The sequence below is a fragment of the Scomber scombrus genome, chromosome 13, assembly GCF_963691925.1.
Source record: "Scomber scombrus chromosome 13, fScoSco1.1, whole genome shotgun sequence".
Taxonomy (NCBI): Eukaryota; Metazoa; Chordata; class Actinopteri; order Scombriformes; family Scombridae; genus Scomber; species Scomber scombrus.
Genome location: NC_084982.1, coordinates 2,248,319 through 2,269,502, shown reverse-complemented (window position 1 = coordinate 2,269,502; position 21,184 = coordinate 2,248,319). Strand labels below are relative to the sequence as shown.

The window sequence follows — 21,184 nt, the reverse complement described above, 5'->3', positions numbered from 1 at the left end:
GCTAAATAAATCCATTACGTTTATGTATTATTATCTTTTTTTTATACAATCCATTTTTCATCTGTTGTAACATGACTTTCAATTTTTTGACATTTAGTATGTCTGGTGAGTGGAGAACGTGGCCCGAGCTTTTGACTAACCACAGATAATGAACGGAGACATGTTCAAATAACACAGGCAGTTATCAGTGAAGATGACCTCATGGAGATATAATGATGCAATACTGACTGATGATTATTTTACTCCGTTATAGGTCATTGTCTGCTTCATTGCCTCTATGATAGAAATGTGAGGCAATAAAGCAGAATGTACAGGCCGTGCACGTTCATTCATGTTTGAACATTAGTGTGCAAATACATAATAATAAGGAAACTTTGATTGTATTTTTCTGTACAAATCAAACAAATACACCAATAAGTTGCTGTATTATGTTCTCATTAGTGTATGTGCAAATAAGTCAGTTAAAGCAACTGAAAGAAGGCAAATAATAAAAGAGGAGAGGGGGAGGGGGTCAGCTTTCATTTACTAGTGTACTATTTCTAGTGTATTTCCACCTAATAATCCCTCTAATATCACCTGTTTCAGCCAGCTGTTTTGGAATGTGATCACTGGACATAAATTAAAATTAATTTTAAATGTTACTGTACTAAGTAAAGCCCGACTGATATTTTAGAATGGAAAAATTCACCAATAACTGTTACGGTGGAAAAACTGTGAATTTTTGAACTCGAATGAAAATAGACCTTTACTGTGTGGATTTTGATATGACTTCTCAGAGGGCTGCTTTATAAAACAAGTAACTTTATTAAAGTATATTTAACATTATTATACATTGTCAGTGTCAACCAATTTTAGAAATAACTGAGAAAATAAAGAATAAATAAAACTAAAATATCTAAATCAGTATTGTTCCGTATCAAGTCAATTGCTGACTATTTCAATAAAGAAAGAATATAAAGAAATACATGCCTAAATAAACAGCAGTACTGTGCAGTGCCAGTCATTATTTATTTGTATGTTATCTATTTAATATTAATATTTTACTGTCACATGTATAATGTTAGCAGTCAGTTGGGCTGAATGAGTACACTACATGAGTACAATGCTATAACAAGCCATGACATTAGCCAGCTAAGTAAACTAAACAACTAAACTAAACTAACTTAAACATATACATTACAGGCATGTGTTTTATATTCACAAAACAGAAAATGATAACATAACTCTCAAAAACATGATTTCACTTTATTTTCCAAAGATGTCCCACATTCAGTCCCAAAAATCGGCCCCATCTAGAGCAGAAACCCACAAAAAGCCAACCAATGAGCTCCCTGATAGCTATCAAATAGCCATGTCATCATGTTGGTCCTGGAGCAGCTCCCTCACAGTCAACAAGTAATCTGGGATCCAGCAGAGAAAAAGACTGATGTGTCTGTGCTGCCTGTGTCGATGTGCTTCTGTGGGGATGTTGGTAAAATTGGATGGTGAAATGGTAAAGATGGTAAAATTGCTACACGAGCAGGTGAAATGCAGAGAGATAACCAGTATTCATTTGAAGGTAGTCGTGTTAGAAAGTTACAGTCATCTAGTTTACTGGATTATATTATGGTTTACTATTTTATAGCACGTCCACCTGATAAAAAGCTACTTTTTTTTTGCTTGGTGTGTTTATTTTAAAGAGGAATAAATCAAAATCAATGCTCTTGTATAGAATAATACAGTATAAACACGACAGCAAGAAACACAGAGAAAAGACACATTACTATTTCCACTGGCCTCTGGAGACACTTCCTATTAAATGCTAAAATGTGTTTTTGGTGCGGTCATTAATTGAGGCATCAGTGATTGTATCTTTTCAAACCAAACAGGATCCGGTTTCTCGTCAGCGTGACTGGTGAGCTCATTTGAACCCTTGGCAGAGGCTACTGCAGACCAAACATATTGCTTTTTGTACTACACGAGATTGCAAACGGGACCGGATCCAAAAGTATGTTATCATTCTGGCTGAAGGTTAAATTTCAAAAAGGGATGTTTCACTCTTTAGATAAATACCATTTTATAAATTCTTACCTTTGCTGACACAGATGCCTTTTGTTTTTGTAAGTCATTTTTCACTGCATAAAATAAAACACAACTGAGATTTCAATCAGGGGCCTTTACTACAAAAGGATTTGGGGTTAGTGAGGTAACTTCAGATTCAACTGACTTTTCAGACCTACAACGGTGAGTCACTTCTTACCTTCTATCACCATGGTAACTGATGCTGAACAGCTAACCTGCTCCGTAGCAACTCCTGACCACTGACCAATCAAACCACTGGATACAAAGAGACATCATTCCTACAGGACCCCAGACAAAAAGTCCTGACTTTACAATAAAGTAACAAGTGAAAAGGAGAAATATATATGTGTTTATAGGCCAGTAGAAACATTTTACTGTTCCAGGCTTTTTATTTCCACTCTGGATTTAAAACTTAAGCTTCTAACAAACAGAGAGATCATCTATGACACTAAACACAACATGATGATTTTAGCTGCACTTTAATTGGGCAAAGTCGAATTTATCCCCGGAGTAACAGCTGACAATATGGATGATTTTACACTCTGATATCATCACTGGAATCAGAATAACATGAGACAATTGTGTCTTTTATTAGAATAATAATGCACAGGCTGTTGATTGGCTGATTATAAATGCAACACTGGGTCAGATAGACCTCATCAGTCATTCACTAATTCTCCACTCTGCTTCTGTAGCAGAAACAGTCTGACATCATGGGTGACATATTCAGATGGTTTCTTCATCATCCTACTAACAATACTCACTCATACTTAAGTCATGTGTTTTAAGCCTTTTAAGTCTATTTCTAATATGTGGAAATTGTTTCTAGCATTTCTACATCTTATTTTGTTGGACTTTTGCAGGACTGCTTGCCACTTGCCCCATTTCCCACATGTAGCTGTCTATTTCATCTCATATTATATGTTGGTCTACGTGATTCATAATTGATGTCTCTTTTGATAAACAACCTTTTACATGAATGTACTTGAAGCTGGTTAGGAAAACCCAGAGTTGACTTTGTGGCTTTGTAATACAGCTTATCTGGACAGCCAATGTTATGTTGAGTGAAGCCAGATAACGAAAAGATATCCCAGGTATGTTGAACTTGCTTCATAGTTCAGAGCCTTGGTAATGTCTGGAAAGAAGAGTAAGACTTGTAGTCTCACTAAGCATGCCATGCACAGGTTTGACATGCAGTACTACGGACACAAATAGGTCAGTATTATACTTCCATACATACTGAGTGAACACAAACACTCCAACAGGTGATATTACTCATTTGTTCCTCCTGTCTGCTTGATGGAAGCCAGTCAGTGAAACCACAAGCTGTAATCTTTGATTAAACACAGAGAATGACAACTGTAGAAGAGCCTGAAACATAAGCACCAGCAAAAACCCTCCCTGTCTCTGTCTTTCTCTCTCTCACACACACACTGCTCTTAGGCCAATCTAAGAGGCCGCAGCTGTGTTCTATGGGAAGAAAAACATTATGATGGCATGAAAAAAGAGGGGAAACAAAACATGAAAGAGACAGACGGGCAATGAGACGCACAGAGCGCAGATCTGATAAAAAAGCAGCAGTGTTAATGAGGAGATTATCCTTGATGGAAGTCCACTCTGCATTCTTCAGGCTACTCGCTCTAATACCATCTGCACTAGATCAAATCTCATCACAACATACAAATTAATTAGGAGGAGTCTTGGTAAAATTATTATGAACAAGGATCTGATAGATAAAATTATAGTTGATATCATATTCCGCAGAGATATAATGGACTGCTAAAGTAAAGTAAGGTTTTTTTAACAATGTTGAAACTTTTAAACAGAGCAATTATGCTCTAGAAATTTCACTTCCAACCCACCAAGAGAAATGTAAACCACTGGCTGTGCACAACAAGTTAAATTGACTTTGTATTAGGTTTTTAAAGTGCATAAAGCATCTGAGGAAAGTCCCTTTTAACATTGCTTGGTGACAAAGTTTGAACCTCTCTAAAGAAAACTGTACGGAGAAATCCACTGAGACACACATGTAGTGAACGCAACCACTACAAAATACAGTAAAAACAACATTTGGATGAGGGAAAACTACGCCCGTGCCAAATCCGTGTTGCAGCATGAAATTTATAGCATCCTGCCAGCCACTTGGGCAAGCAACCAGAAATAATTTGGAAGGTCTGTACTGCCAAGTTATACAGACAGGAAAAAAGGGACAATGCTTTTTATAATTGACTAGCCCAGGGAGAAATATATATTTATTTTATGGTCTGCACAATGAACTACAATCCTCGCAGCTGTAGCAGCTTTTACAAGAGGTCAAGATGTGTGAAGGTGGCAGAATTTAGTTTTTGAATCTATTTTTTGGGAAATAACAGCATCAGGTGCCTTTTGATTTTCAGAATGAAAGCAGCTGGATAATCACAGCTTATGCTATGGTTCCACTTTTCTAAACAATAGCAGCAAACTTGACAAAAGACTGCAGTGACGTTAAATGTTGTCTTTAAGGCTCCATTTTACTGTTCACAAAAACACAACCCCAAGATACAATCACACCCATAAACCAGCTAAAGAGGTAGAATTGAAAACAGCTCGACGGCAGTGATAAATGTATGAAAAGAGCCTTTCATGTAGGTGATGTGCATATATCCCTTTATGTGCTCTGAACAACAGACGCTGATATAAAATAGCTTTAGGCCTACAGATGTTGAATCTACAAACAGGTATGCATTTGTTTCATGAGCCCCTGTGTACCGACTGCTGCATATCAGTATTCTTTTCAGGTTGAAGTGAACTAGTTTGTTTGTGTGTGTGTGTGTGTGTGTGTGTGGAGATGGGTTTTGGGGCGAGATGCAGGTAATATGGAGTCTCTTACACACCAAACAAAAACACACACACAACCAGAGATTTACTTTGTGGCTGACAGGCGACTGAAGCGTGAAGACGCACAAATGATATCCAAGATCACACTAAATATGATAAATAAGTGCACTTTGATGTTGGGCCCAGGCCTTAAATATGATCCCGGGGGCTCTGATGCTGATTTATGGCCGTATCAGAGCGCAAAAGCAAAGTTAAGGTCCTGCGACGCTAACAATAACTGGCAAGGCAATAAGTGGTGAAAGCAGGTTGCTTGTGGTCACAGCGCTAAACTCCATTATAAAGAGGGGAAAAGTGTGAAAAGGTTGTGCTTGTACACTTTTCTCCACTTTTAGCTGTGTTTAAACCAGACATTTTTAACCTTTGGCCTTCAGACTGCCATCTAGTGGGCCGTGAAGGTAATGGTACTTTCAAATGGTTGGATTTTTTTTGGTAATTTACAAAGCTAATTATTATCATATATTAATGTGCTCAAGAATTCATATAAATGAAAATCATTAAACTAAAGTGCATCATTTAATTGACCTGTTAGGTTTGAATATCACTACGTCAATAATGACATTATAGAGGTAGAGACAAACGTGTTTTGCCGCTGTTAGCTAGCTTATGATCCTTCAGATGCAGTGACACCAAATTGATCATTTTCTAAAAGGAAAACATGATGTGAGAGACAACCCTGCAATAATATAAGCTCCAAAGCGTGTGGTGAGGATATATGACTCTGAATACATTAAATTTGGATTCATAGATATATAGGTGGACATTATTTATAGCGATAGAAGACAATAATTCAAAGCGATAACATGTAAAAGTGAGAACAAAAGGCCAACAGTAATCTATTACAGCCATAGAATCTTCTAGAACAATAAGCCACAAAAATCCAAAGAAAACCTTTATATAGAAACAACAGACAGGAAACTTCAAACCCTGTCCTTTTAGTTACAATCAATACATTCTAAAAGCATTTCATATAGAAAAACATAATGAAAAAACACAATATACACACACAGGAGCTGCTTGTCATTATCTGACTGGTCATCTTATCCCAGATATAAGCCCAGACCTGACCTCTAAAACCCACTCTGGATTCTGACAATTTGATGTTAAGTGGAAGTCTGAGCCCTGCAGCTCAGCTGCACTGTTTACTGGTGGCACCTTGTACATAAGTGCACACCATTCCTGGTGGTGTGTCAATGCTGAGTATGGACCATGACTATCTGTGAGCCCAGGTAGTCAGGAGCAGCACTACTGATAATGATATATATGTGGTTGAGTTTTAGCTGTTCTACTCTGAGCTGAGCTGCACTGACAACAAGCTCATCATCTTGAATTTGTTACCTCCTACATGAGATCTGGGAGGTACATTTAGTAAATAAAAGATATTTTGCATAACCTGCGTCTTGTTCCTTAGTTTTGTTTAGGTTTTTAACTATAATGTCAAACTGCCTCATTCTGCCACACAGGAATATAAGTTCACAGGCACTTTTGTATAGTATTTTCTCAGCAATGAATTCACCTGAGTGACTAATCCAGAGTAAGGTCAAGGTATGTGACACAAGCCTGCCATACAATTTCATAGCCATTGTATGAAACTTTTATCCTGCATTTAGTGCCAAGCAGAACTGACTCAGTTTAGCCCAGGTGCAATAATAGCTTGTCTATAAGCCTTACATTTTCAACTCTCTGCTAAAAGTGACCTTAATTTGGTGGATATCCTTCCTTGCCACCAGTACAGAGTCATCAGCATACAATAAAAGCTTGCATGCCATAATGGTGGGCAGGGATGCTGAGCTGATTGTGGTTAAATCATGGCGCTGAAACTCGGTGACGATGTGCAGCGCTATAAGCCAACGTTTGACTGAGCTGTCACGAAAGTTAGCAGACTACTTCCCAGAGGTGCAAAGACATGGAAACCTTTGGATTTTGGTCTCTTTCTCTTTAGATCCTGCTTCAGAAGACATGACTCTGTCCACTGTGTTGGAAAATGGACTGATGGAACCATAAGCATACAGCAGCCTAAAGCTTCAGCTCACACAGGTTGACCTTGCTTCATTCTAGATACTGGCTGCCTGTCAATAAGCAATCCCATTTCTGTTGCCTTTCACCGCCACCTATCTACATGAGTCAGCTTTTCCATTGTGACAGTCCCAAAATTAAAGGCAAGGAACAAACACAGAAAGCAACTTTGAATGCAACACTGCAAGTCAGCCTCTCACCCATCCCACCATGGCTTGATCTCATTATTTCCCAGAAGCAAACCCAAGTGTTTGACTGAGGGTAAGCACAATATTTATTTTTGGTCATTGCAGCTTACAGTGGCATAACACATATTTACAAGCCAGTTTGGTTTTTTCCCTCATTTGTTTGGGAAGTTGGTTCTCGGAAATGTTTCAAAAATTAAAAGTGGGCCTGAAGTTTAATAAAACCAAAAACAACCTTGGTTTAAATTATACATGATTCAAGTAAAGACCACTGTAGTCCACATACTTACAACATGGCATTCAGCCCTGAATCCTGCAAGTATGGGTATGTTGTACCTCACCGCTGTTTGCGCAGGCAGCACGGATGCATAGAAACTACAGCAGCACATTAATATCAAGTGTCATCATCGATGGTTCCACTTTTCTCTTCTGGTGGCACTGCTTACTCTCCAAAATGTTCACTGACTCTAGTGTCTACTTCAGTAAAAATGCCACCAGCTTCAATTCAAAACTTTTTTTACAATATCAAATGTCAAACAGCTCAAAGCCAGTTTTCTCAAGTTGGTCATCAAACAGCAGGTAGTGAGGGCTTCCACATCGTCTTTCTGCCAGCAGGTAAGGTTTTGGGTGTCATGTCAGCAGAAGCCATATGATATGATAGGTTAGACCTTTGTGGTAAGGTTTTGAGTTGAATAATTGAAAGGTTGAGGGGAGAGTGAGATGGGAATAGTCTTCACGGATGGTACTCTTAAAGCCTCCAGACACAGGAGTCTCCTTCAGTAACTCATTAGTTTAGAGTTATCAATTTATGACAAAAGACAGGCAGGCGTAGAGAGGAATATTACATCTTGCATAGACAAAAAGATAAAATCATACAGATGCCCAAGCAAATCCACTCAGCCACTGGAAGGGCCATTTAGTAGATGATCTGATATTTACTGGACCGTAGGGCCAAATAATCATCCAGAAAACAGGATTCTGCCTTGAGTAGTGGTCTTTCTCACTGTAGCCTTTCCTCAACTGTAAGATTTTTTCCCCTCATAGTTCAAGACAGAGTCCTACAACTGTATCAATCCCTGATCTGACAATGAAGTTGCGCAGCAAATAAAATCTTCACCAATTAAATCTTACCATTAAAACTGCAAATGTGTCTTCTTATCGATTTTTTCCATCTGTCTCTTTTTTTAACCTAGTTTTTAGTCTAGCTTGTATTAAATTCTATCTCTTTTATGTCACTTTACTTTTGTTTTTTTTATTTTTAATCTATTCTAATCTGGTTTTTACTCTAACTTTTAAGAAACCTTTTTTTTTATTATCTCTTATTTGTTTTATTTTATTTTTATTATAGATCCTGAAACTTTTGTATTACTTTTTTATCACTTATTTTCTCTCGCATGCATTGGTCTGAAATTGTTCTTCATGTTTTTCATTTTTATTCCTTTTCTTTATGCTGTCATTGGTCTACACTTGTTCTACCTTATTATCAGCTTGTCAATCAACTATGAAGCACGTTGAACTACATTAACCTGTATGAAAGCTGCTATACAAATTGAAGTTTGATTGACTTCTGCATCTCCACTAAAAAGCACAACTTCACAGCCAAATACTGTTTAATTTTGGTGGCAGATGGCAAGCCTGTCAAGTCTACAGGGCACTTTGGCCAGTACCCAGCATGACTGCTCATTGCTTATGTGTTAATTTCCAAACCTGGACAGAATAACACAGTACAGATCTGAACCTGGCTGCTGTTAGTCAAAATGGACGAGCTGCTGTATTTGGATTTTCAGACCAGCTGCAATGTAAGGATGTGGCTGAAACTGATATTGTATGGCATTAACATATTTTCTTTAGACCATAATCAATAGAAAATAATCTTTGCAATGATAGAATTCATATTAATGTTTCACTGTTGAGCATCACACAACTTTAGCACCTGTGAAACTTGAATAACTTCTATGTCATTTGTTCAGAATTACTAATTTCCACTAACCTTTCCACCATTAAATACCTGATAGTGTGGATGCAGTTATGCATGCAGTTTTGCAAGGTAGCCTGCCTCTCTTAAAATACTATTTTCAGTCCACAATTATAACTAAACATCATGTAAGATGTCCACATGTGTGATCATATACTAAGGAGTCTTTTTTTTTGCTACTGCAGCCACCTCTGGCTGTTCTCCTTCTGAAATGTCAACGCTTCTGTCAACACGTCCGCTCACCCTCTTCTCAAATGAACACTGCTAATCCTGGCTGGGTCTGTATTGTTTGAGCCACACCAAAACCAAACCAGGCTGGACCATTAATGGCCTCACAGTATGTGTGACACACACTCACAAATCTCAAGTCACTGTTAGGCAACTAGTTACAGATTGTTCCTCATATCATTACATGAAACTAAGGCTGGGCAATAGGGCCAAAAATAAATTATGATATCTTGTTGAAAAAAAATTCAGAAAAATAAAACATAATTGAAACATTTTATTTTGTAGTACTTCACGTGCTTGACAGTAGAGAAAGAATAGCACCATCTCTCATCGTCTCATGATACATCTGTGGATTGTTAGTGGTAGATGTGTCAGTGGAGTAGATTAAGGACATCAGGTTGAAAAAAATCCGTTTTCATCTGCTCCTGCTCTTTGTGCATTGAGACAAGCCTGATAACTGCAGACAGCTGCTAGTTCACGTTAGCTACCCGGCTACGTGGCGGGGACAGAATGAACAACATGGAATCTGCGTGCTGTTCAGCTGATTGCTGTAACGTCACCTCTCATGACCAGATAATGACTTGCCAACAAACACAAATCAAGAGTGCAGATACAGACTTTTTCCGTCTCTTGGGGAAACATGATCTGTTAACTGTGACAGGTGCACATACAGTGCAACTTTACTGTCCTGATTTAAAACAATGAATGTAGCAGCTATTACTTTTTGACTTAACACGTTTTTTTCCCACATTATAATGAGTAAATATTCATAATGTGTATACTTTAGACCTTGTTCAAAGACAAAAAAATGGAATTGATTACATATATCACCCAGCTCAGGTTTTTCCCTAAATCACTTCCTTCTGACAGACCCTACTGATAGACAAAACAATTATTGGGGTTAAGCTATGTCTGCCAAATTGGCATATGACAATGTCCAAAGTGAAACACCTTAATGGACCATGACATCTCTCTATACTTTCTTTTATATTTTTTAGAAGTATGTTGGATATTAATTACTATTTCTTGCACATTTGAGCCAATTCAATCAATCTGCGCACTGTGTTCTACACGTTCAAACCACACCAATACCAACCTGCGTTCAGCATCTACAGCAGCAGCCGCCTGTCAGCTGCCTCAAGAGTTTTTCATGTCTGCTCCACGGGAATAAGTCAACAACATTTGTATGTATTGATTCTATGATTTTATTTCCTTGCTCACTATAGCAAGTGATGGGAATGTGCCTGAAGTCAAACAGGGGACCTTGATCAATCAATGTAGGTATTGTTAATGAGTACAAAGCACATACATTGGGGATATTTGTGTAGATTACGCTTCACTAAACACAAGAGAAACAGACTTGGAGCGTAAGAAAATTCCATGAGACGAGTCACTCATGCGTTTCAGTGTGGATTGATACAATTAATCAACTAGAAGCGTATCTGCTCCGTGAGACACGAGTCCAGTAACAAACATCAAAAATGCTTCTGAAAACACTTCCTGTGTGAATAGGCTGGTAGTGTGTGTGTCCCAGTGTTGGTATGGACCAGGGGGACTTTTAAATCACGATGTTACGATGGTGGAGGGCTCAGTGATTGTCTGAAAAGACATACAATACTTGTGCCACCACCCCAAAAGGAGGAGACTCAGACAATATGAGTCTAATCTCTGTAGACACTTCAAACATGCCTCCTCCTGCACAGAAAGTTAGTTGGTGGTCAGACTTCAGTAGGAAATAGTTATCAATGAAGGTGGTTGGCATGGAAGTCTTAGGATTATCTCAAGTACTGTAAAATGGGTTATTTGTCCATTCTTCAAATGCTTAAACCAAATAAGATCGACCTTCACACTGATGACGTGGTAGCATTAAGTCTCATTAAGCCTGTTTTCCCCAGAAGTGTTCAGTAAAACCAGTTTAACCCAAAAACCTGTGTTACGTGACATGGCCACAAAGAGAAAGAGAATGTCCAGAAAGGATCTTCAGAGATCTCTATCACAGATATGACTGGGACACGTCATATTTTAAGCATTCACGAAAATACAACAACTAAAAATAACTAACTAGTCAGAGAAAATATTTCAGGGGTTGTAAACCTGAAAGATTCAAGGAGCTTGGCAGGAAAGTTGCTGAATAAGTGACTGAAAAAAAACTACTGAATGCCTAACTGAGGCATAAGGAGATATGTCTTATACAATAGTCATCTTCTATTTTACATATGAGAAGACTGGATATATTCTATAAATATGCATGCTGTATATATTATGATAAGTAGTTCTTATATAGATATAAGACCATTACACAAAACAATGGTCACCTACTAAAGAAGAGTACAGCTCAGTGAATATACAGATGATTACTGTAAGGAAAACTGAATAACTTTTATAAGACTATTATTAGGGTGAACTTGTGAACACAGAACTGGTTCTCAGTGGAGTTTTTCAATGACCAAATAAAGTAAAAGGTGAAATTATTACGAGCATGCCTGATTTCCTGAGGGTCTCTTTAAATGCTGCACAGCCTCATTTTGCAGGGGGCTGTTTGAGACCCGGTCCACACACTGATGATCTGAAGAATAGCTGAGGCAGGCATACTGAACTGTGCACATCTTCATAAGCTTCCAGTGGAATAAAATAAATGTAATATCATTAAGGGTGGGCGATATAGCAGAAAAATCTATCATGATAAAATGTTTCATTTCAATCAATATTGATAATTATTGATATTTTTAAAGAGAAATATATAAAAAAAAGTTGAATTTAACTGAACACACCTGTTAAATGATTGTTCCTGTCACACGCAGCATGCTCCATTATCAAGGGATATGATTGGGCTGTTCCCACTGCTCCACTTGTATATTTTCACTGGCCCAGCAGCCACAAAATGAAAATCAACTCTTCTTTTTCCATAATTTTGGTGATTTATTCATCATTCGTACAACCGTGTAGTTCCCCTGCATTAACACGCTGTTAAATGTTATTAACCCAAAACTGTACAAAGCATTTGAAACACATGAAGGCAGAGACGTTGTGTCTGAAATAACAATGCCAGGAAAAAAACGCAGAGCTTGACATGAGCTAAAAACATCAATATGGTAATATGAAAGGGTTAAATCCAGCTTAATGAATACTAGCTGAGATGAAAAGCACCGTCACTTTCCATAGTTTGCAGGGCTCTAACCTAATATCTCAATGGTACGACTAAAAAAAATCTGAGGTCGCACCGCTGCGACCAGCTGTTCGGAAAAAAAAAAATCTCTGTGACTCTGAAAGTCTCCCTGTGGTTCAACTTTCAACAACAGACACACATTAGGCCCATATCGTGGTCTAAACCAATCAGAGATAGTGAAGGGCGGGACCCCCCTCTGATTGGCCGTGGTCCAGATATTCCTGTGTGTAATGCGTGTGCTGCAGTCAGACAGAGAGAGTGGATGTAGAATGCATGTAGCCGCGGATGACACGATGAAAAGAACGATAGACAACTTTTTCATGAAGAATGTAAAGTTAAGGCCTGATCCGTCCGAAAATCATAACCATAAAACCAGTAGATCGCTGGGCCAATGATCACATTGTTAAACACTTTCGCTTTGGTCCTGCCTGCGCATTGCACTCGGCAAAAAAAAAGTTATTTTTAAAATTATTTCTTTAAATCTTTAACTCACTTGCTTTTATTTTGAAAGCTCAATACAGCGTTTTGTCACCAGAAGCGGGAAACACAGGCAGCGGCCTGCAGCTGGCGACAGGACAGAGGTTAAGATGAAAAGACAGCAGCAGCTCAGTTTAAGTGATTTCTTTCTCATGGGGAAGAAAAGAAAGAAAGGAATGTGAGTTGGTAATGATTTTGTCCAGAAGGATAATTATATGTTCTGTCTAACGTTAGACTTGTTGTTGTTAAGCTGATGTTGTGATTCAACAACTAGTACACTCTGCTAGGTAAACGTTGTTACTATTAACGTTACTAGCCAACGTTGGCTGGCGAAAATATGGCGGACTTTCCAAAAGCGATTTGACACTAAATACAGTATGGTTGTAAAAGAACATGATTTTTCTATTAAAGTAACTCATGTAACTTGAAAACGAGTAACGTTACACATCTCCCACATCTAGAAAGGAGTTAGTCTGTCTGTGTGTTTTTCTCTTGTTCTTGACATTCCCATCTGTATTTTTCTATACCTTATTCATGTCCACTGCTTTCATATTAGAGATCAGATGAAGTTGAGCTGGAAGCTAACAGTGGTGAGGGTGATTCAGGGAGAGCCAGCACTGCAGAGCTGCAGGTAGGTGCTATATGAAGGGTCTAATGTGTTTTTCCTTTACCTTTACCTTCACACACCAGTTAGTTAGTGGAAATGTGGAAGGATATTACACTCGACAGTAAAGAAAAGTTGGCTTAAATGTTAAAATTTTTTATGCTGTTTTTGTCTTTCACCTTAACCTTTGCCTGTTCTACTAATTATTAAAAAACACAAAGTTGCGCAATTTAAGTTAGTATAACTTCTCATTTTCTTGCACCATGGTTGGTGTGTTTGGTTCATTTTGTTGTATTTTACAACATTGTTAAAATAATTATTTTTTGTTGATCAAAATTGAAATAATTCTTAGTGTGTGTTTCTTCACATCACATTGCAGTAGATTCACTATAGTGAACCTACAATTGATCAATTTTTATACTGTCCTATATGAAGGATTGTACAGCTCTAAGGTCAGAATTTGAATTTGATTTAGTGTTGGCGAGAGACTTGAGACCTGACTTGGACTTGCAAAAAATGACTTGTGAACACCTCTGGAGGTGCACAGTTGGCATACACATTCAAGAGACCAAAAAGACCGAAAAAGTGTGCGTTATCGAATGTAGTGAGCCGGTCTGGTCCAAAATGCCAGGGCCGATTTTATGTCCCAGTCCGCCCCTGTCCCAGGTTATGTCAAGCCCTAGTCAGGAGACGGCATCAGATAATGAGCCACATACGATCGACTCTGTATGGAAGCCCATTTCCACCACTGTGATGAAAAAAAAAAAGATCCTGTAAGTCCTTATAATGAGAAACTATCTCAAAATAATGACTTAGTATCTCATAATAATGAGAAATTATCTCAAAATAATGACTTAGTATCTCATAATAATGACTATTTCATTTATCGTGAGATGTTTTAAGTTTAAATTTCAGCTCAGTGAAGCACTTTAAGCACCAACACTTTTCAGTGAAGTTACCTTTCTTGTTCAAATAAAGAACTTTATGTTGACCAGATTGTTAGTTAATCATTTACAAGTCAATATTGCCTATATGGACAGCTATTTAAAAAACATGAACCTGTAAAACTGCGGTGTTGAATGCGATATGGTCGAAAATTTGGGTGCACCTAACTTTAGTGCTGGTGCACCTAAGAAAAAAAGTTAGGCGCACCAGTGCAACCAGTGAAAAAAGTTAGTTTAGAGCCCTGGTTTGACATACTTATTCAATTCAGGAACAGTAACACAGAGCTCCACAGAACCATTAAATTACTATTACGTGCATGATACAGTCGCTCTACAACAGCTGGTTACACAACACGCTACGTTAGACGAGTACACAGCGCAAATAAAATCTAACCGCAGCTGAATTTGCCGTAATAATGCACTGATTTCCCACAGAGGCAGCATCGTAGCCACACACAGCAGCTCTTACATCAAAAGAAAACAACACAAGCTGAGGTGACTATCTGGTGTCTGATACATTACATTTGTTTAAACTAGGTTGATGAGAATTTTAGAGAAATTGTAAAACCATTTGGATGAAAAATAGTTTGAGAAAGTTCTCTCCTTTCATCAGGGCTCAACTATACCACTGACAAATATTTTAATTGTTGTTTACTTGAACTCAACTTGCTGTAGTTCAGAATAAGTAATAGTAGCTACATTACTGCCTAAATTAAAATTACTTATTCTAATCATTACATTCAAAAGTGCCATTATATTTACATGAAGATTGCTTGTGGTTCTCCACTTATGGAAATAATGACTAACTGCCAGTAAGTCATTTGTGACAATTAAAACTCAGCTATCGGATATCATACAAACTGATTCTGTCTCCACTTAGGTTGCTGAGCTTCTGTTACGTTAGTAAGTGCTAGCTAACGTTGTCATTCCAGAGACTGACGGAGCAAACTGCTGCTCAACTCTGAGCATTTCCGAGAATCTCAATTATGGTGATTAAAAATATGAATTACTGCAGAATTCTGGCTGTTGTTAGTTTGCCATCTGTTGGCGTCAGCTGTCAGTCAGCACTAACACTACTTGACTGACTGACTCATCACTCTGATGGTCATTCATTGTGAACAGCAACGGCACTTTTTATATATTAAAACCATAGAGTACCATTTTACCTGATGATAAAACATCTTTGCCAGAGCATACAGACATTTAGTAGTTTGGCTATCTCACAAGATTTTAGCATTTTAGCACAGCATATTAATTATAAAAATGATGAGATTTCAAAAAGCCTTGATGCTGCTCTTGAACATCTCAGTGATCCGTCTTTATACATATTTCAATACACGCATATTCATTTATTTATTACTGTGTAGGTTCATGATACCTTTGTCATTTATCCCATTGAGGTGAATTAAAAAAACATGGATGCAAAGCTAAACAGGGCTTTAACATGAGACAGATGCTGCCAATTTAACAGCTTATCACAGAAGTAGTAAGACCTGCACCCTGAGCAGAGTCTATGTGCCAAAACCCACTGGTTCATCATTTAAACAAATCATGTGCATTAGCCAAGAAGTATAAAAGCTTGCTTAAAATATGCATTAGACTTAGACAGTAGCGGACACAAAAAAGTGCCCAAAAAATACAACCTAGTCAAATTTTCACCCCCAACTGTTCCTGTATTCCATCACAGCTGCTTAACTTAAAACCTCCACTATAAACTGCTAAGCATCTCCAAGCTTCCTACTTTTATGTTTCAAAAAGGTCTGACTGTAAAACACGGCACCACTCGAGCCCAATACTTTCTTCTACTTCTGACTTCTGGTGGACAACAATAGTGACATTATTTCAGGCCGGCAGTATCCCTGCCCCTTTCTTTCTTTTTTTTTTAGGATGGAAAAATGAAAAACGGCTCCACAGGGGGACGGGGGAGGCAACACGCAACGGTTCCCCACTGTGGAGCTGTTTGAGAAATTGCTTTTAACACCTTTACCCAGCGCTCAGTAAAACAAATGACCTCCTTCACCAGCATGAAGGAGAACCTTTTCCTAGAAAATTACCCTTTCCACCTACTGTTTGGCATTTTGTGTCTTTTTTTTATTTTAGCCGCCGATCTTTTGTCATCAGGACATAATGCAGGTTTAAGTGTAGTGTGATTCATACGTGAATGTGTTGAGCCATTTAAGTGGTATTTTGTATTTTTTTAGGAATAAGTGCTCAGGTGGTTCAACTCTGATAAATGGAAGGAACTGCTTTTGTATTTTATAATCATGCTTTGTATTGTTATGTTTTATTTTATTTATTTATTCATTGTCTGTATGGCGCTGACATAAGCAAAATTAATTTCCCTTTGTGGCCAATAACTGTAATATCTAATCTAATCTAAATAAATATAAAAACTAACATGACAACTCACTGAGCCAACAAAATGCAAGTTAAAAATATTCTTACTTTTGCTCCAAATGTAAATATTGGGCCAATTTAACAGTTGAGAAAAAAGATAAACCAAATTAAATTAAGAATGACATTATAACATAACCTTGAGTACCGGTTTTCTGGCTTAAAAGTGTGTCTTGAAATGTTAGTATGGTAGAATTCAGTCCACTGAGAATAATATTTGGTGGCAGGTCATGAAACACATCCAGCATGGTGGATTCCAAACAACACAGTGGCCACTTAAGAGTAGCCAAATATGACTTTTAATTTAAGGGGGGAAAAGAATGTCAAAACGAGACAGAGAGGGAGGGCAAACTGAGTGACTACTGTAAAGCTGCAGCCCAAATTTACTAGCATATCAGCCTGTTTAAGCAGTTACTAAACTTTCTCAAACCTGTGTGTGTGTGTGTGTGTGTGTGTGTGTGTGTGTGTGTGTGTGTGTGTGTGTGTGTGTGTGTGTGTGTGTGTGTGTGTGTGTGTGTGTGTGTGTGTTCTAGCTCATCAAGTTCACCCACTTCTACCTGTGGGACAGTGTGCTGAGATTTCTGTTGCGCCAGAGTTTCAACAATTACACCCGACGGAGTCACAAAGGATGAGGGTTTTCATTACAACCCCAGCTGCACAAAAAGATGAGGACAAAAGAAGAAGGAATATTTAAGCTGACGTGTACCTAAACGTTCTGGAGAATATCACTTTATAGACTCTGCCACACCCCTGGGTGTCACGCAGACTGAAGTGAGGAGAGTCACTACACCTGCTCTCATGGCCAAGAGGAAACCGGTGTGATGTAAACTGAGAAAAGCAGCAAAAGTAAACACAGAAATGCTAACAATTATAAAAAATCTTACTGTAAAATGTGTTTTCTTCATCCTTCATGAGAAAAAAAAGAGACAAACACACTCAATAAAACACTGTTAGTTCTTACCTGTGTCTGTGTTCGTCGTGTGCTCCCTGTCCATGTATGACTACTTGTCCAGAGGCGTGCTTGCCCTCTTTGGGCGAGTCAATGTGTGGGATGAGCACATCCTCCAAGCCCAGGTCAAAGCGCTTGTGCTTGGAATTGTCCGGCAGGAAGAAGAAGGCCCCGAAGCATAAGGTGATGAAGGCACTGAGAATGAGGAGGAGGATGAACTTCTCGGAGAGCCTCAGCGTGGCCCTGTGGTGCGGGAAGGACGAGGCGCCCGGCGACAGGGTAGGTATCCTGCGGCCCGACAGCGGCAGGAGAGCCGGCGTCGTCATGTTTTGGCTGTTGAGCTGAACTTTGCCCAAGGGGAGGCGTTACGGGGGGAAGGTGGATAGGGTGGGGGGATGTGGGGGGGTTTTACAAGCGCCACAGGTGTTGTTGTAGCAGCATGCGCCGGCTGGTCGACTTTATTATCTCATCCCCGCGTCGGTTAGTCCAGAAACCAAAAAAAGCCAAGGTACCTCAGTGGAGGAGTGACTGGTCGGCAGAAAAATAGTCATGACGATTCTGGGGGGAAAAAGGAGATTACAAGCACTGAGTTAACATCAAATAAAGAGTTGAGATGTAGAAACCCATTTACAGGTTGCTTACTAGAGACTTGACACAATTTTTAGAAAAATCTGATCTTTTCCTCCTTTCATTTCAACCCCCCTACCTCCACACACAAAGCCAGTAATCTCCCTGTTCTGTCAGCTGATACTCTTTATAGTGTTCCCCTTAAATTGTCATTTCTCCACCATGGCATCTTGCCCTTTATAACCACTGGCATCATCTTACATTACACTCTCTGACAGGCTTACCTTGAGCCTAAAAGCACTGAATTACAGTCGAAACGCGGTGACACTTCAAGAAACGGGGTATATCAAGTGATAGCTGAAATATTAGAGGAATAAACAATCCTCTCACATGCTGTGGGGAATGTAGATGTCATCTATCTCTCTCTGTCTCTCTCTCTCTCACACACACACACACACATAATCCTGTGACCATGAGAAAAACAACAACATATTTTCTAAAGGCTTAAGGCGTCAAGATGCCATACAATATCAGTGAGACCATGACCAAACCGCTTCCGTCTGCACATACTGGCAATCCCTGTCAGGACTTACATTGCAGAGTGAACCCTGCTCCCTATTCAACTGTTTTACTGCATAGCACATAGCTTGCCATCAGACATCCCTTTGCTTCCAACGGAGTCGACTGGAATGACAAATCCCAGTTGTGTGGCAGGCAGGCAGCCCCCTTTGCAAGAGGGGGGCAGGACATGCAAGCTTAAATACACCGCATGCACGTATCACATCTGAGCTTGAATCAATCAGGCAAATACCTCCTTGGCATGTAACGACCTTAAAGAGGCACACGCTTAATTCATTCCCCAATCATGTGAGAGTTATATACGTAAGAAAGAGGACGTGGAGCAAATGTTTGGTTCCACTCAGCAACTGCTTCAAGTGATAATGTTGGAAGGATGGAAGGATGGATGGATGGAGAGAACCCCCCCCCTCCTTTTAAAAACACAAACATAAACGGTCATAATAATCCCCCGGTGGGTCAAACCAGCTAATGTTAGTAGGAATATTTTATCTGAGGCTGTTTATTTAATCCAGTAGTTTTCCATCGGCTGTGTATGGAGGTCTGATGTCCCCACGCAGAATACCAAGTTCATCCTCCCGACAGTGACAGTCTGGGTGAGGTGGTTAGCCGATACTAAATGCTAGCTAACAAACGAACAGACGGCTATCTTACCCAGCTAGCTAACGCTGGCTGAAAAAAAACGAATAGCGGAGAATAAAAATGCCAGTCAATGCTGAAGCACAAACATGGGGTTAGAGAATGAAAATAAAAGATTCCGACATACGCGTTTAGGCTTCCGTGGGTTGTAAAAGACTGCGCTTTGCAGCCGGGCAGACGCTAGCTATGTGGCTACGTTGCTAACGCGAGCTAGCTGCTTATGAACTGACAGAGGCGGTCGTCTCTTGTGTGAGGAGCCGCTCTGCTGCATCACCTCCTTTCTCATTTGCTTGGTGAAAATCGACGCCAGTCAGGATTTCTCCGGTCCGCCTTTTTCGAAGCAGTCGCTGAAGCAGGTGTCCTCATGTCCACGAACGATACACTGTCGTAGCGTCACCCGCCCCGGGTTGAAACGTTCACGGTGAGTTCAGAGCCGCATACTGGTTGTAGAGGAGGACGATGAGAAGCCGCTCTGTCAGACTGCAGTGACGGACTGAAGCGACTGGAGCCGCCGCTGCTGCTCGTCGATCCAGCATCAACTACTCAGCCTGCCCGAGTTAGGGACCGTGTGACAATTTCATGTAGTAGGGATAGTGTAAGAAGAAGAAAAAAATAATTTTTAACGAAGAAACTTTGACCTGCTTTGGGACCAATTTCCTCTTGAATCTGCTATATTAATTTATAATGCTGGAATGCAGCTGTGTAATGTATAATTGCTGGGAAATGGCGAGACGCACAATTCACCCAAATGTGTAAAATCCAAATTGTACTGTGTGGGATTTTTCAGGATAAAACATCTTTAACTTAATAAAAATGACAACAACAAAAAAGTCACTACTAAAACTCCTATACTCCGAATTATACTTGAGTAAAAGGTATAGAACTGTCCTCTTCCTTATGCAATAGTATTATTTTATTGAATATTAAGCTATATGAATTGATTATTACTGATGCATGATGGTATAAGCAGCATTTTAATTGTTGACCAGAATTGTTTTTTATAACCTTTTATCTTTAATTTCCATCCTTATAGTCTAAGTAACTGCAGCCATTAGTTAGTCAACAGAAAATGCACTGCCAACAGTTTTGGTAGTTGCTTTATCATTCAAATACATTTTCAAGCAAATATGCTAAATATTCACTGGTTCCAGCTTCTCAGTCGTGAGGATTTGCTTTGCTTTTGTCAGTTGTATATCATTGTAAATTTAATATGGGTATTTAATTTGGGTTTTGACTGTTGGCCAGAGAAAACAAGCAATTTAAAGATATCACTTTGGGCTCTGGGAATTTGTGATAATTTGTTTGCAATATACTGACATTTTATAAGCCAAATGAATTGTGAAAATAATTTGCTGATTAATAGATTGTGGAAAAAAATAAACTGTCAGTTGCAGGTCTAGTAGTGCCCCCCATAGACCAACTAGTGTAAATTTGAAGATAGTGGAACTGATCAATGACACACAGTTTCCTTACGTTCTGCCAAAATCCAGTTAATGCCACCCAAGATATTATGCATAACAGAATGATGG

At 39.0% G+C, this 21,184-nt stretch overlaps 1 protein-coding gene across 2 annotated transcripts in view; it reads right to left on the bottom strand.

Annotated features, from left to right (window-relative positions):
• The window catches only part of man1a2 (mannosidase, alpha, class 1A, member 2), a 136,646-nt gene extending 116,511 nt beyond the window's left edge, over window positions 1-20,135 (bottom strand). Inside the window, exons 1-2 of one of the 2 annotated variants that reach the window (XM_062431531.1) lie at window positions 19,783-20,135; window positions 17,886-18,431 (exon numbers count right to left, since the gene is read on the bottom strand). In XM_062431531.1, the coding sequence (XP_062287515.1) occupies window positions 17,886-18,199 (314 nt within the window). In that variant the 5' untranslated portion in view covers window positions 18,200-18,431; window positions 19,783-20,135. The remainder of the gene's footprint in view (window positions 1-17,885; window positions 18,432-19,782) is intronic. The other variant, XM_062431532.1, reaches the window with a different exon arrangement.
• Window positions 20,136-21,184: the final 1,049 nt, after the last annotated feature.